Genomic DNA, 17,023 nt, shown 5'->3' on the forward strand with positions numbered 1-17,023 from the left:
AAAGTCAGACTGGCACCCTGCCTTTAAGGCCCCAGAGAATCTGCACACTTTGCCTTTAAGGCCTCCAGGAGAACTCTGCTCCCATCATGCCCACAGGTGACAGTTAGGTCAGTTCTTTTGTACGGTACAGTAAACTTTAGCAGGAATCTGCACTTAAAAACTTCATAATACATATTGAAAAACCTCAATGCTACTGCTCGCCCGGGGAGGCGGGAGGGTGCTTATGACTTTAAGGAGTATACCCCTGGAAGAGAACTAGGATTACAGGTAAGTAACTAATCCTTCTCTTCCAGGGGATACTCATTAATAGTCATAAGCACTGAATAGAGTAGCAAGCTCATACCCAGCAGAAGCGGGCGAACAGATAAGTGCATAGCCACACTTTTAAACCATAGTGTTCAGCTAGAATTAGCAAACAAATTTCTGAGGGATGCTTGTCCCACTTGTGCATCAACCTGCGCATCAGAATCCAGACAGTAATGGCGTGTAAACGTATGCACTGAACGCCAAGTAGCTGCTTTACATATCTCTGACATAGCCACATTCCAAAGGAGAGCTGTGGTGGAAGCTTTCCCCCTCGTGGAATGCGCCCTAGGTCTACCTGATAAAGACTTGTGGGCTAGCTGATAAGCCACTAGGATACATGACACTATCAATCTAGAAATGGACCTCTTGGACGCTGCCAAACCAGTATTCGTAGGACCATAGTTCACAAACAGACGGCCCGTGTGCCTCAAAGACTTTGTTCTGTCTAAGTAGAATTTCAAAACCCTTTTCAGATCTAACGAATGTAGAGCCCGTTCAGCCGGGCTCGAAGGGTTTGGGAAGAAAGTAGGCAATGTTATGGTTTGATTAATATGCAAATCCGACACCACCTTAGGCAGGAAAGCAGGATGAGTTCGGAGCACCACTCTGTTTCCATGAAAAATAGTGTACGGTTCCTTGCAACACAGAGCCTGAATTTCGCTCACCCTACGAGCAGAAGTGATGGCCACCAGGAACGCTACTTTCCAAGATAAGTGTTGTAAAGACGCTTTATGTATGGGTTCAAAGGGGGGACCCATTAACTTGGTCAACAGCACATTAAGCTCCCAAGGTGGAGAAGGAGACCTGACAGGAGGATACACCTTCCTTAAACCTTCCAAAAAATCCTTCACCACAGGCATCCGAAAGAAAGATATCTGTGTTGGCGATTTTCTATAAGCAGTTATTGCAGCAAGATGGACTTTGATGGAACTAAACTGCAAACCAGATTCAGCAAGGTAAAGCAGATAAGGTAAGATCACCTGTTCTTGACCCTGAATAGGGTCAAGACCCTTACTCTGACACCAAAGGTAAAAGCGTTTCCACTTAAATGCGTAGGATTGTCTTGTAGAAGGCCGCTTTGCCTCCTTAAGGATGTTCATACACTCCGGATTCAGCTGCAAGTGCCCGTACTGGATGACTTCAGGAGCCTTGCTGCCAAGCGCAGGGAGGGCAGATTGGGATGAAACACTCGCCCCTCCTGTTTGGACAGAAGATCCGGGCGACAAGGCAATCTCCTGTGTGGCACTTCTGACAACTGGAGACGATCAGGGAACCACCACTGGCGTGGCCACCCTGGGCAAATCAGTATCATTCTGGAGTCTGTCTTGTACATCCGGTTGATCGCTGCCGGTATCAACGGTGTCGGTGGAAAAGCGTACAGCAAGTTGTGACACCAGTCTATCAAAAGGGCATTCCCTTGAGACCCTCTCTGGGAGAACCTGGACGCAAAGACAGGGCATTTTGTGTTTGCCGCCTCTGCAAACAGATCGATGTCTGGTGTTCCCCAAGCTTGGAAAATGCTGTGCGCGACGTCCTCGTTGAGAACCCAGTCGTGCGCTTCGACAAAGTCTCTGCTGAGGTCGTCCGCCTGTGAGTTGAGACTCCCTGGCAGGTGAACCGCTGTTATGGACAGGTCTCGTGCTAGCAACCAATGCCAGATGGTCTGGGCTTCTATGGACAGAGTCCTGGACCTGGTACACCCCTGCTTGTTTAAGTAATACATTGTGGTTGTACTGTCTGTTTGCACCAGGAGGGACCGAGTCTGTAGAGATGGAGCCAGGGACTTGAGAGCAAGATGGTCCTCTCTGAGTTCGAGTAGATTGATATGATATCCTTTCTCGAAGTCTGACCATAGCCCTTGTACCTGCAGAGGGCCCATATGTGCCCCCCAACCTTGGAGAGAGGCGTCTGTGATCAGAGTCTGCGTTGGTGGGTCCTGATGAAAAGGAACACCCTTCATCAAGTGTGTCTTCTTCATCCACCACCGGATGGAATCTCTTGCAGACTGTTGGAGAATAATTCGATCCTCCCAGCATCCCGTCCTCTGCTTCCACTGATCTTCCAGACACTGTTGTAGCGGACGCATATGCAAACGTGCGTTCGGAACGATGAAGATGCACGATGCCATGGACCCTAGGAGAGAGGACACTTGCCGAACTGTCGGATGTGCAGACTGAAGGAGAAGAATACACTTCGCCTTGATGGATAACCACCTCTCCTCCGAAGGACACACGTTTTTTTTTCCGTGTCCAGTTGAGCACCCAGGTAGTGGATCTTCTGGGTGGGGTTCATTATGGACTTCTTGTAATTGACTTGAAGACCCAACTTGCACATGAGGTGGAGGCATATCGATAGATGTTCTTCCAGTAGAGATGGGGATGAACTCTTCAGAAGCCAGTCGTCTAAGTACGGATATATGAAAATCCGTCTCTTTCGAAGACAAGCCGCAACTACCGCCATACATTTGGAAAATGTTCTGGGAGCTGATCTCAGGCCGAATGGGAGTACTGCGTACTGATAGTGATGAGCAGCTACTTGAAACCTGAGAAACTTGCGATGTTTTCTGGATACCGGAATATGAAAATAAGCATCCTTCAGATCGATGGAGCACATCCAATCCCCCTGATGTAACTGGGGGAAGATCTGATGAAGAGCCAGCATTCGAAACCTCTCCTTTCGAATGAATCTGTTCAACAGTCTCAAATCCAGAATGGGTCTGAACTCCGTAGCTGGACCTTTTTTCTTTACGAGTAAAAAATCGAGAGTACAGGCCTTGATATCTCTGCTGAGATGGAACTAGTTCTATGGCCTTCTTCAGAAGGATGTTCGCTTCCTGTTGTAAACGTTTTACATTCCACTGTAACATCTTTAGAGGACGCATGACAGGAAGTGGCTTCTTGAATCTCAAAAGGTACCCGCTCTGAATGATACCCATCACCCATCTGTCCTTTGTGATCGGTTTCCACTCGTCCAGAAACCACACAATACTTCCTTCAACCGGAGTGGCACACGGTTGTGGAGGAAGCCTCCGTTCATTGTTTTTGAGGCTGTTTGGTAGCGGATGACTGCTGCCTATTTCCATTCCCTCTGCCTCGCCCAGGTCGCCACTGTTGGAATTGCGACCTCTGTTTATTCTGGCCTTGGTTTTGCGAGGACCAATTCATCTGTTGGCTCCTTTGCTGGAAAGATCTCTTGTCAAAGGGACAAAAATTACCCCGACGTTTAAATTCTTTCTTCTTTTCAAGACCTACGGCCTTAAGAGTGTCCAACTCCACTTTCATCTTGGACATCTCATCGTCAGCATGAGATCCAAACAGAGTCGAACCATTGAACGGTAAATTAACTATTTTCCTCTGGGTCTCAGGCTTTAGCCCAGTAAGGCGCAGCCAAGCTGAACGCCTAGCACAAATACCATGCACATAGTCATGCGCTGCCAGATCCGCCGAATCAGCAGCCGCACTAATGCTCTGGTTAGCCACCAGTCCGCCTTCTTCCACAATCTCCAGGAAATCCTTTTGATCTTCCTTAGGGAGTTCATCCGCAAAACAAGCCACCGAGTCCCATAGCAGACGATCATAGCAGCCCAGTAAGGCTGCAGCACTGGCCACTCTCATGACCGACCCAGAGGTGTTAGTTATTCTTCGCCCCAAGGAATCCATACTCTTGCTATCCTTTTCAGGTGGAGCAGAAGAGGTAGATGCTGCAGAATGCGCTTTTCTGACTGCCGCCACAATAAGTGAGTCTGGAGGTGGGTCAGAGCGCAAAAATAGTGGAGCCTTGTACTTTTTTGCAATCCTAGAAGGACCTGAACCCACCGTGGCCGGAGTCAAGAATGTTCTCATTGCTGGTTCTATCAAACCGGGCACTAACGGTAGAAGAGGTCTGCCAGACGTCTTATGATGCAGGGTTTCAAAGATGACTGACGATTTCACTTGGGGGAACTGCCATCTTGATGTTGAACTTATTCGCCCCACGACATAGTACATCATTAAATGTGCTCAAATCATCTACGGGAGACACTCTGGAAGGTGGAGTAGATATAGTGGGAGAATAGTCTCTATATGAAGACCTTGAAGAGGACGAAGATGATGTAGAAGATGGTGAAGGGGTTTTACGCCGTCTCTGAGGAGTTGCCGATCGCTGCCTCCAACGCTCCCTCGAACGCTCTCTCACTCGGGATTTCGAGCGTGATCTTCTATGCAGCTCCGTCTGAGGGACCGGAGCCCTCCTCCCCATCAGTCCTGCATCTGGACGCATCTTCCAATGTCTCAGGCTTTCCAGCCACCTCGGTGACATGTTAAGAGGCCGCTCTGCACGCTCAGGTGAAGCCTCAGGTGAAACCTCAGGTGAAACCTGCACAATATGCAGCCCTGCTGAAGACTTGGAGGCTCTGGAGACTACACTCTGCTCAGATTTTGATGAGCGAGATGGAGTCCGTTGTCTGGGCGCCAATTGTCTGTCATCTGACACGTGCCCTGAGGTTGAGCCAGAATGCGCCACCACAGAAGAGTCCTGGTGCGCTGTCTCTTGACCCGCCGCAGACCTGTCTTTTTGCTGACCCTGCGGTGAAGACGCCACTAAAGGTTGTGGACTTATTTCTGACCTCGACAAAGACCTAAGTGAGGTCCGAGAGGCTGGTCTTGATAGTCTCGAAACCGACCTTTCATCAGGTGGGGGGAGACCTAGACTCTGACACTCCATGCTTCGAGCCCGAAGCATGTTTCGACGTCGGCCTACGTCGCGATGGAGACCTCGACCTTCTGTTCTTTTTAGGTCTCGACGTCGAACTCTTCGACGTCGAACTCTTCGACGTCGAACTCTTCGACGTCGAACTCTTCGACGTCGAACTCTTCGACGTCGAACTCTTCGACGTCGAACTCTTCGACGTCGAACTCTTCGACGTCGAACTCTTCGACGTCGAACTCTTCGACGTCGAACTCTTCGACGTCGAACTCTTCGACGCCGATCTTCCTTCGCCTCTTGACGTCGACCTTTTTCTCGACGACGACTCATGCCTCTCCCTCGACCGTGGTCTCCCCTTCGACGTCGACGGATGACTCTCTCTCGACGTCGACACTGGATCCTTCGACGTCGACACTCGATCCTTCAAAGTCGGACGCCTCTCTTCCCTCAACGTCGATCTCTTACGATCCTTCGACGTCGAACCTTGCACCCTCACCGGCGACGTCCTCGGAGCCTTCTTCGACGCCGACAAGGCTGGCGGCGATCTGAATCTCGACGCTGAGCGCACCTTTTTTGACGGCGACGCTCCCTGGAGTCGATGTTTCTTAGTTTTACCTTCAGGAGAAGCTGTTGTTCGATGTTTGGGTTGAGAAGATGGCTTAGCAGATGACAACAAGCTCTTGGAGCCCTTCTCACCACAGCTTTCTCTCTCCAGAAGGCCCAGCAACCTCATTTTCTCCCTTTCTCTTAAAGTCCTATTAGAAAGGTTGAGGCAGTGATAACACTCTTCCACCTTATGAGAAGCTGGAAGACAAACCACACAAACAGAGTGTGGGTCCGTTTTTTACATCTTCCCACAGGAAGGACATTTGTAAAATAAAGGTGGCATTCTGACTAAAAAAACACCAACAGTTTAGTCAGAAAAAGGTATTAAACCACCACTAGAGTAGTATATTGTCAAAAAAAGACAAGAAAAAACCAACTTCCGACAGAAAAACTGCCAAAAATTAGCCGAGCTCAAGTTCTAGGTTCCTCACAGAACAAGCCGGAAAAAAGAACTGACCTAACTGTCACCTTTTATACAACCTTACAAAGCCCCTAGATCTCTTCGATCGGACAAGGAGTCCCTCATCACCGTGCCCAGATTCAAGAAAGCCAGCACGGGTGGAAGACGTTTCTCGATCCACACAGCGCGTCTATGGAACACCCTCCCCCGAGACCTGCGGAAAGAATCGAACTACCTGCGATTCAGGAAACGACTCAAAACTCACCTGTTTCCTTAAACGTTAACCACCCCGATTCGAAAACTGCTTCTGTTTAATACATCTTCTGTTTAAAACTGCTATCCCCCTCTTTCCACCCCCAGCCCCCACTGGTGTAGGGTTCTTCAGCGCTGGGATACCTCAGGGTGACTACGCGCTCTATAAACTTTTTTAATAATAATAATAATAATAACCTGTGGGGCATGATGGGAGCAGAGTTCTCCTGGAGGCCTTAAAGGCAAAGTGTGCAGATTCTCTGGGGCCTTAAAGGCAGGGTGCCAGTCTGATTTTCTGTACACAGACATTTTTTCATATGCAGCCTTTTAGGCTAATAACTGTTTACAACAGGTTCTTTGATGAAAATAAAAGGTTTTCTTGGTTATGAAATCCATTTTAGGCTCATGCCTGTTTATTGCATTTATATACAGCATATTTTCATGCTACAGAACGTGTGTAAGTTTGGCTTTATTAGCCTATGTATATATGTTAGGCTGCATATTATGGGTATTATACATGTATATGTGTATAATTAGTTTAGTACTATGTACTTTCTGGTGTATTTACACATATATATGTATATTGTTTATGTGTTCCGGGTTCCCGCTCCCCGCTCATGGGCGGGGATAATTCAGTGCTTATGACTATTAATGAGTATCCCCTGGAAGAGAAGTACTGCTTACATAAATGCGGGGAGGAGGGCACGTTTTACCACACTATTTGGGACTGTATATTTATTGCTGCATACTGGGTCAAAATAATGCGCACAATCTCTCAGGCAGTGGGAATCTCGGTCCTGCCGGAGCCGCGACGCTGCCTGCTGAATGTGTGGGAGACAAATGATTTAAATCATCATCAACAACAAGACTGGGGTGTGCTGGGTATGGTGCTGGCAAAGCGCAATATTGCTATGCTATTGGGGGCGGAGACTCTGCAAACACTCCAGAAATGGTGCAGGGATATGGACGAGGCAATGGTGGCGGAGAAAGCAGTTTTTATTCACCGTGGATGCCCTCGGAAGTGGGAGAAGGTGTGGGGGGCGTGGAACAGGTTCAGAGGAAACATCTGTGACCCCCCCGGACACTACAGCGGAAGATGACTTTATATCGTAGTAATGTATTGAAGGAGAAGGGACGGGCTCGGGATGTTGTGGATATGATCGTATTAATGACGCTATACACTGTCACTGTAAAGTATAACTCTGCTATCTTTGATGTAATCATGGCCAATGTTGATTTTCACTGTTTGTATGTCTGCCCTGCCGAGCAACTTCATAATAAAAATAATTTAATATGTGGAAAAAAAAAATGCACTGTAGGGAGAATCGGAGGATATTGCACCACGTATCCATGTCTCTGTGGAATGGAATATCTTCACCTCAGCACCTGAACCACGTAATCTACTAGTATCATACAAAACCTCACACTGGTAGCCCTAAAAGTAGGGCACATACTTTAAAATCATTACACATCCCATGTCAGCTCCACACCTACCCAGCCACAAAAAACAGGCAATAAGAACAAACAAGACCTCAAAATGCAGAACTCTTATGGGAAGCCGACACAGGCATGAGACTCAATGATAGCGAATTGGACCTTGTGCTGGCTTAGCCTTTTACAGTGTTAAGAAATGCTAGATTCAAACAGATACAGTCATATATGCACAGAGCATACCTACACTGGCAATCATGAACGTCTTCATCCCCGGAGAAAACGTACAATGCCCCGATACTACTTACAGGATGAGGACATACAACATATGCTGTGGAAATGTACAGATCTTTCCCTCTTTTGATCACAGTCATCGAACATTTAAGCCAAATCTTGGAGCACAATACCCTACTTATTTGAGACACCTTGGTGCTAGGCTTATTCAAATGCTCAAAAAACAATGCTTTGGCCAGATTCCTGGATCTGGCCCTATTACTGGCTAAGATTGCAATAGCATGCCATTTGGAATACTAGTATGCCCCATCAATTCCAATGTGGAAACAGACTGCAGTCACATGGGCTAAATCTGAAAGTACGTCACATAAGGGGGAAGAAGCTAGGGTCTTCCACAAATACACCTTACCCCTAGAATGGGATGAACCGATTGTAAACTTTCAATTTAACCCCAAGGATGACTACTGCCCACCTGAAAGTAGCTCTCAAGGACCATCACACACCAGAACACAGCAACACCTCTTAGGCACCCGATACATGCAATTGCATGGACCACATGTCCTGACCCTTTCCTTTATATACCCTCAAAAACCAACAAAGCACCTGCTAATACCAATGGCATCCCTCACACCTCACTTAATTTTCACTTAGCTGCACACAATTTAACGATAAACCCAATTAATCCTACTTGCAGCTCTTTTGCATCCTTATACTCTCCTGCCCCAAACTGCATCATATGCACCAATTTATTATGCCTAGTACATGCCTTATTATTAACCCCGACTAAGTTTCTGAGCTTACCAAGTGGTCTTCTTTCTCCTCGTTCAAAATTATTGTTTCTCTTTTGTCTCTGACTCAGTATCCTGCATACGACGCTCTGCTCTAACACTAAGATGACAGAGTGACTTTACACATCGATTTCATCTAAAGATCAGCGGCACATAATGTTACAAAACCGCTGTCTGAACATCTTGCCTATTCTTAATTGTTTTTACAGCTGCTAAACAAGGTGCATCGTAAAAAAAATTGTATAACTGCAAAAAAAATTTCAAAAACAAGAAAAATAAAGAAAAGTTATGAAGAGACTGCCGAGAGACAACTAAGAACAACCTCGGAGGAAGCAAAGTCACTCAGGAACTGAGACCCAGAAGTGGGTGGTCTTCATAGTCTGATTTAGAATTAAACCAGTCTGCCTCACTACTTACCTTATGTACACGAAAGCCCTCAACAAAGGCATGAGCAAGGCTAGTACAAGGCCAAAGGGAGACCTTCACCATTTGTTTCAGCGTGTCCAAAACCGGTCTGACACAGACCAACTGAAAAACTAAGCCAACACAAAGGATGACATTGAATTCGGTGCAGACGCCAAAACAAATGGCAAGACCATCGTCATCAAGTGTCTATCAGCTCACTTTGAGAGAATGATTTGTGAGAGATCTAAAAAAACGTTATCAGCAGGACAATTCTTTAGATAACCAGTTCTGAAATAGTAAACACAATCCCTCCATTCTATTGAAGAAATTCTACTATTTGAATTAACATTTTATTCCTCAGAAAATATTCTCTCAAAACTGTTTAAGGTTTAAATCTGTTTTAGTGGTTTCCAGAATATGTCGCAACAAAACAAGTGTCCTTTTGGCCTCTCTCCAACAGAGACGCCCATGTCATGATATGCCGTGAAACACAATGTCTTGAAACACATAGCTACCCCCTCCTCCCTTGTAACCCCCACTCCAATTGTACTCCGTTTGTGATAGCATGGTCTGGGTCATTCTTCCTCCAAAATTCCTCTATCTTCGACCTAGGAAGCCTCTCTCGCCATGTTTGTGCCATCAACCATGGCGGTCAGACACAGTAACTGCAAATATTTAGAGTATGTCAATCCTTTAAATTCCGTGGAGAGTAACACAATGTATGGAGCCCATATGTTGAGGTAAGTTGTTGGATTATTGGTCGTCATCATGAGTCAGTTTCTCCATATCCAAGATGTGTCAAATTCTATATAGTGAAGTCATGTGTGTGGGGACTTTGTCCGTACCCCAGTGGGAGAGTATCGCCTGAAGCACAACTCCTAGTGCTAAATTAATGTGCTGCCCCAGTCTAGATCTCAGGGGATTAGGGAGCCCTAGTATGACCTAGACCGGAAAGCGTGGGAGGTTTGGGTCTAGATGTGTGTTAAAATCATTCAGGACTGCATCCCAATATCTAGTCAGTTTCAGGCAAGTCTACAAATGTGCACATCCTCGCCAGCAGTGCTCTGTACGAGTAGGGTTGCAGCTGTGTAATCTGGTGGGTGTAAAATATCAATATGTAACTCTTTTTTTTTTTGCAGAGTTTTATATAGCCCAGAATCACAGGAGGTTTTGGCATCGTTACCGAGACTCGAACCCATTTCCCCAGGTCCGAGGTCGAGCGCCCTAGCCATTAGGCCAACTGCTCTCCCAACTGTCTTAGTGGCTGCTTCGCCTGCCATGTTACAAATTTCATGGCTCATAAGAAAGGTGTTCCTAGTCTTTATGAGTGAGTGTTCGCCCCAAGTCTTGCTCCCATCTTTTCTGTCCGATGTTTTGTCTGCAACGTCGGATTGCACAAGAAGTGTGTACAGGTTAGAGATGATGTGTGTATCGCTGCCTTTAGTTAAAAGCCATTTTTCGTATGGCATAAGCAGCCTCTGCGCATCACTCTGAATTGTAGGGTTCATCACCCAATGCCAGAAGCAAGACAGAAATCAGGATAATCTGAGGATTAAAAGCAATCAGATTGGTCTTCGAACACCCTCGAACCCACAACCCTCTTAGCACCACTATCCACTACATAGAAAGTAAGACATCTGATAATCCTTCAAAGCTGAGCACACCTTAGTTTCCCATAGCAATGTGAATGTGGTGATCAAGTATATCAACTTGCAACAGTCCCTAAACTAGAGGATCTTTCCACATGCATTAACTAAACACTAAAGGGAGTTCATAAAAGTCTTTCTGAAGACTCACTTAAGACTAATTTAACACCATCTCTTCTGGGTTCTCAAAGGAAACTCAATATAATGCAAAGGTTCAAAACCAAGCACCCACTGTGCATCTTAAATTGTAGAGAGGAAACCACATAAAACCAGACTTGAGAGCATTCCACTGGCTTCCAGTGGACAGAAAATAAACTTTAAAGCTCATTTCACTTTACACAAGGGTTATTGGAGACCATGATACAGGAGAGAAGAAACCTGTGATTGGCAACAGCTAACCTCTTTGTATTACCTTTCAAACTTAAATACAGAGGCATATCTTTGGGAGTTCATGGACCAGGATGTAACAAGCACTTGCTTCAAAACAAAATTCTGAGCCACACTCACAATATCAAACTTACCCACGCCACAAAAAAAACATATTTCTGCTTCATAGCAGCTGATTTGTCTTATAATTAATGTAAAATCTATTAACAAGAATTTGATTTGATCTCAGACTCCTCACCAGACCTGTTCAATCATCGAAGTCTGGCTCAGTGATGATGCTGCAACAATGTTCCATAGGGGTTTCCATAATAATAATAATAATACAGCATTTTATAAAGCGCGAACAGCTACCTCACAAGGAGGTGTCCCGGCGCTGAAAAGAGCACAGTTGACCAAGAGGACTTAAGTGAAGATGCCTAGTGTGGTTGGGTGAAGAGCCATGTTTTTAGTAGCCGCTTGAAGCAGATTTCAGAGGGGGCTTGCTGAATTGCTGGGGGCAATGTGTTCCACAGTGTCACAACATTAGCCGAAAAGGTACGACGCCCCAGTCGAGCCCTTTTCACTCGAGGGGCAGCAAGCTGGACGCGGCGGTTGGAGCGTAACGCACGGGCCTGGGAATATCTCGGGAGCCGAGCTTTCAAGTATTTAGGGCAGGAGCCAAACAGAGATCTGAAGGCCAGCGTAAGTGCCTTGAATTTAATTCTGCTGGCAACTGGTAGCCAGTGAAGTGATCGAAGATACGGAGAGACTGAGTGCTTGAAGGGAATCCTCATTAACAGTCTCGCAGCCGCATTTTGGACCAACTGAAGTTTATGAATTAGGTATTTTGGTAAGCCCAGATAGAGGCCGTTGGCATAATCCAGCCTAGATGTCACTGTGGCATGGATTACTGTTTTAGGGCAGCTCTCTGGTAGCAGTCTCAGAATCTTGCGAAGATTCCTCAGTTTGCTCAAGCAGCAGCCAACTACTTGTCGGATGTGCAAGGTAAAAGACAGACTGTAATCCCACCGCACACCAAGATTATTTGCCGTTAGGCTGGGTGACGAGGCTTGTCCCATTTCCGCTGGCCACCAAAGCTCTGAGGGTGGAGGGAGGCCCTTCCCAAAAAAGATCACTTCCGTTTTATTGGCGTTAAGTTTTAATTTATTCGTATTCATCCAACAGGCCACAACTTGGAGACAACCCTTGAAACTCGAGAAGGACTCCTCCGACACCTCTGAATATGGAAATACCAATTGGGTGTCGTCGGCATATGAAATTGCCGTAACACCCCAATTGGCAATCAACGTAAAGAGGGGGGCGAGGTAGATGTTGAACAAGAGGGGGCTGAGTGCCGACCCTTGAGTGACGCCACAACTGAGAACTTTAGGTGTTGAAGATACAGATCCCAGCGCCACCTTCTGTGTTCTCTCGGACAGATACGAGTTCATCCATCCCAGTGCCTGGTCACGGATGCCTATCTCCTCCAGTCGCCTCAGGAGTCTAGCATGATCAACCGTGTCGAAGGCGGCCGACAGATCCAGGAGTACCAGCATCGCTGAGCTTCCTGAATCCATCGACCACCTTGCTGACTCTGCCACCTCAATTAATGCTGTCTCTGTGCTGAAACCAGGTCGAAAGCCAGATTGTGTCTCATGCAGTATCTTATTGTCTTCAATAAATTTACTCAGCTGGCGCTGTATTATTTTCTCGAGCATTTTTCCCGGTGCTGCTAGCAAAGAGATCGGGCGTAGATTGCTACGGTCTTTAGGATCTCCATTAGGTTTCTTTTTTAGCGGGAGGAGGGTTGCATGTTTCCAAATTTTCGGGAAGACCCCAGAAACGATGGACGTATTCCAGATCTGTTGCAATGTGGGTGCCACAAAGTCAGCTATGATTCTCCAGAGTTTAGGGGGAAATGGATCATCCGGAGAGCCTGATTTGCAGCAATTTAGTTCCTGCCTAACCGCCATCTGGGGTATCGTCTGGAATTGGACTAGGGTTTCACACGCCACCTCTTTGATGGCTAGATCCGTTTTCACTGTTTTTTCCTCGGGCCCAAAGGACTCAAACGTGTTTAATTTTTTGGTCAAAAAACTTGGAGATGTTTTCGCACAGAGTGGTTGACGGTGGGACCTCCCTTTCAATACATTTAGGTTTGAAGAAGGATTGTACCACCTTGAAGATCTGTTTGCTCGAATGCTCCGCTTGCTGGATTGAATCCGCATAAAATAGTTTTTTTGCCTTTCTAATCGCCTTCTGGAATTTTGTGGATGCTTCCTTATATCTAGTTTTTTCTAAGGGCCCATAATTAACCCTCCACAGTCTCTCCAGCCTCTTACAGGCTGCTTTCTCTACTCTGAGGTCCTGAGAGAACCAGGGAGCGGAGGGAGAGTCCCGTTTAGATATTGCGCGAGAGGCTGGTGCAATGGAAGATACCATATTCCCGACCCAGTCATTAAGTAGCTGTGCGTCCATATTAGCATTTGAGGTGAGAGAGGGGATATTCTGAGCCAAAGCAGGGCCCATGATATCAGGGACAAGGTTTTTCCATTGTCTCTTCATAAAAGAGCATTTGCTTGGAGAAGGACTAACCGTAGCTATATTTAATTTGAATGGGATCAATGAGTGGTCTGACCAGACTAACGGTATAGGTGCCTCCGCCTTAGCATCACTAATATTGGAGCAAATTAGGTCAAGCGTGTGACCTGCTCTGTGTGTGGGGCCAACATTAATCAGTCTCAGCTTGGCTGTATTTAGTGTGGATCTCAGCAACTCTGCAAGAGCGCAGTCCGCTGTGTCCATGTGAATGTTAAAATCCACGATGAATTGAGGGTGGAGGAGGGAGCTCTGAACAATTGTCTCCATCAGAGTTGACAAATTGGGATCCTCACCGCCAGGTGGCCGGTAGATAACATGTCCTGCTAAAGACAGCCGAGGGCTTACCTGAAAGCAAAAGTGTAGCCCCTCGATTCCCTGAATCGTGGTAGGGGCCGAGGATGTTAGTGTAAGCTGTTCTTTAAATATGACAGCCACACCTCCGCCTCTCTTTGTGCCTATGCGGTTCGGGAAACATACACCCAGATACAATAACTGTAGAGCCAAACTGACCTAAGAAAATTGGAGGCGGCCCTGTAGTGGTCTTCAAAAACACCTAAATGACAAGAAACTTGGCACTTTGCCACAACTGAATATGAATCTATTTTTTGAACGCTGCTTGCCCTAGTCTGTGTTCTTTTTTTTAAAACGAATTTCAATCAATATGAAACCAACACTGAGTGCTAGAGCATTCACCAATGTCTTAATCAATGCCATTCAAGAGATCACAATAAATTACAAGACCTGTACGTCCATTTGAACTGTGAACATTTAGAGTTACTGGCCAGAGGCCTCTCCAAATGATATCCATCTCACGAAATCTAGAGGAGATCAACTTCTCTTCCCTCAACTTGCTCCTTGAGCGAAGTGAAGAACAGCAAGCAAGCTCCAATCACCTCTACACCATGTACACTACCATCACTGTAAGAACATCACTTCTGGTTACAGTCCTCAAAACAGACCACCACCGCGGGGAAACACTTCTGCAGCTCTGATTTTTAAGAGATACTGTGGTTGATATTTAAATTTGGAAAATCAGCCATTGGCATCAATGTACCCAAATGATTCTTCACTGAATGCTGGGCAACAGAAGAAATGCACTAGCAAAATAAAATATCAGATGTGGATCAAGGAAGGTAACATAACTGGATAACCAGTTCACAAGCACTGTGAAATTAAAGAGAGAATTATTTATGCCAGACTGAAGCCAGTATTTGGGTAAAGACTCATGCTCAACACACCGCCCACCAGCAGAACAATCACTCCAGTGTAACACAATAAATGTTGCTGCAGTGAAACTTAAAACAATTAATTCATAATTTAGCTTTTAAACCCATGCATTCATTGATTTTCCTTAATAATAACATGCTATTTGGCGGTCGAGTTTGAAGGCTTTTTTCTAGGATCCAACAGCTCCAAAAGTGCATGTGTTACTTGGAGAACTCATTAAGGATTAAAAGAAAGTCATTTATGTACCAATGGCTGCAGAATCCAATTATTTTCCCCATCAGCTGTACTGATTCTACTACATTAGTGTCAAAGACCACACTCATACATGAAAGGATAATTACAGAAAGAAAGCCTCCGGAAGGGAGAGAAAGGAACTTGAATGTGAGCAAGGAGGACGCTAGACAACAAGTCTCGAGGTCAGAACTGAAGTGCTTTGAAGGCAGGATTAAGAAGAATGTTATGCTTGCTTCAGATGCCCTCATGAGTTCCCCTGAGTCCATGCAAAATTGAGTGCTGAACCTACTGCCAAACAGGACTAGGAGGAAATCAGCAGCAGCCATACAATTTGGATCCATGCATTTCACATAGAAATGATTTTAGCAGTAGCATCAAAAGGCGTTTTATCCTTTTGTTTTGGTGCTCATGGTTGGTCATCTTACATTGGGAGTGTGTCAAAGGATGAATACTGTGAACAGGACCACACCAATAAAACGGTGTAATGACATCCACAATATTCAACATGGAGTAAGAGTTCTCTTCATGCATTACTCCGGGTGATGCTTTAATAAATGTATTGCATTCTAGAGCCACACAACACAAAGTTGTAAAAAAAAGTGAGAGCATGCCCACAATTCCCACTCACAGGACACCTCTACAGCAACATGCAGTACCTACCATTCCTCAGTTTCAGATTTTTCTGCCAAAAATAATTTAACTTAACGTAAGGTCCCGAAACTGGTGGGAGGGTGTGGTAATCTGTGGAGAGAGCAGCAGGGAAAATATGGATTGTAGACACCAAGGCGAAAGTCAGTAGAGGACATTGAGGGGGAGAGATTTTTGTCCATTTACAACAAACACTCAACTGCGAAAAGTAAAGGTTGAGGGGATGGGTCCCTATATACCATTTCGCAATATGCCATTAATGGTGCATTAAGGCACACTGGTCTACTTAGTGCCCATAAAATACAAAAAAGAAGATTTAAGAATGGTGCACAAAGTTAACTTTTAAAGGCAAATATCCCAAACATTGTGTGCCGACACTACTGAAAAAAAAAGCAAACTGGTTCACATAATTAAAAAACAAAAGTCAGCTACAAGACATACTGCCTTATCCTGTATTTGAATTTAAGAACTTAGAAAATATTCCAAATAAAGGACTTTTGCTGTTAACAAAAAGGGGTTGATAAGATTGAGATACCAGAACACACATCAGCATTTTGACCAGAGTTTAACCAAGAGGAAAAGGGTTACCAAGGACCGAATTTCGATTTACAAGTTAGATTGTCAATGACTACAATCCAAGTATCCCAACCTATTCCATACATCAGAGAAGTGGACTAAACAGAAGGCCACTGATACAATAAAGGTGAAGCAAGACAAAGGAACATGCAACCAATCAAAAGAAGTTCCAATGAACGGACCTTAGCAAAATGTATGCAGTATTGTAGATTTTTTAATTTTAGACATATTGTATGGACAATTGCTGTTTAACCTTTACTTATGTCTGTTTCCAGTCGAATATACAGAAAACGCATCTTGTGATGGGCAAACACCTACTATCATTAGTAAGGCCTAAGAGAAACTAAGGTCAACAACTATACACATTGTGTGTACTGTTCAGCATACCACTGTGTTGTGCTGGCACATTTAAGAGCAAAAAAAGCACGGAATGTGCAGTCGTTCAGGAACCTTATTTATTCATTTTTATTTATTCATTTGTAGAGCGCTTGGTTATACAGACGGTGTGTCCCCCGCGCTGAGACATCGGATCTGAGAAGGGGGTTTTGTTACAGTTTAAAACCACAGAAGTACCTAGAACCCCTGAAGTGTATGCTATTCGTTTGCTGTTTTTGTTCTCA

The 17,023-nt window shown here is 45.3% G+C and overlaps 1 protein-coding gene across 5 annotated transcripts in view; it reads right to left on the reverse strand.

Annotated features, from left to right (window-relative positions):
- Positions 1-17,023, reverse strand: part of LOC144818631 (poly [ADP-ribose] polymerase tankyrase-1) — a 682,266-nt gene that overhangs the window by 546,850 nt on the left and 118,393 nt on the right. For 2 of the 5 annotated variants that reach the window (XM_078676235.1, XM_078676234.1), the window contains exon 4: positions 15,840-15,920. The exons of the other annotated variants lie outside the window; for them this stretch is intronic. In XM_078676235.1, the coding sequence (XP_078532361.1) occupies positions 15,840-15,920 (81 nt within the window). The remainder of the gene's footprint in view (positions 1-15,839; positions 15,921-17,023) is intronic. 5 annotated transcript variants of the gene reach the window in all.

This window comes from Lissotriton helveticus, chromosome 2_1 (genome assembly GCF_964261635.1).
Source record: "Lissotriton helveticus chromosome 2_1, aLisHel1.1, whole genome shotgun sequence".
NCBI lineage: Eukaryota > Metazoa > Chordata > Amphibia > Caudata > Salamandridae > Lissotriton > Lissotriton helveticus.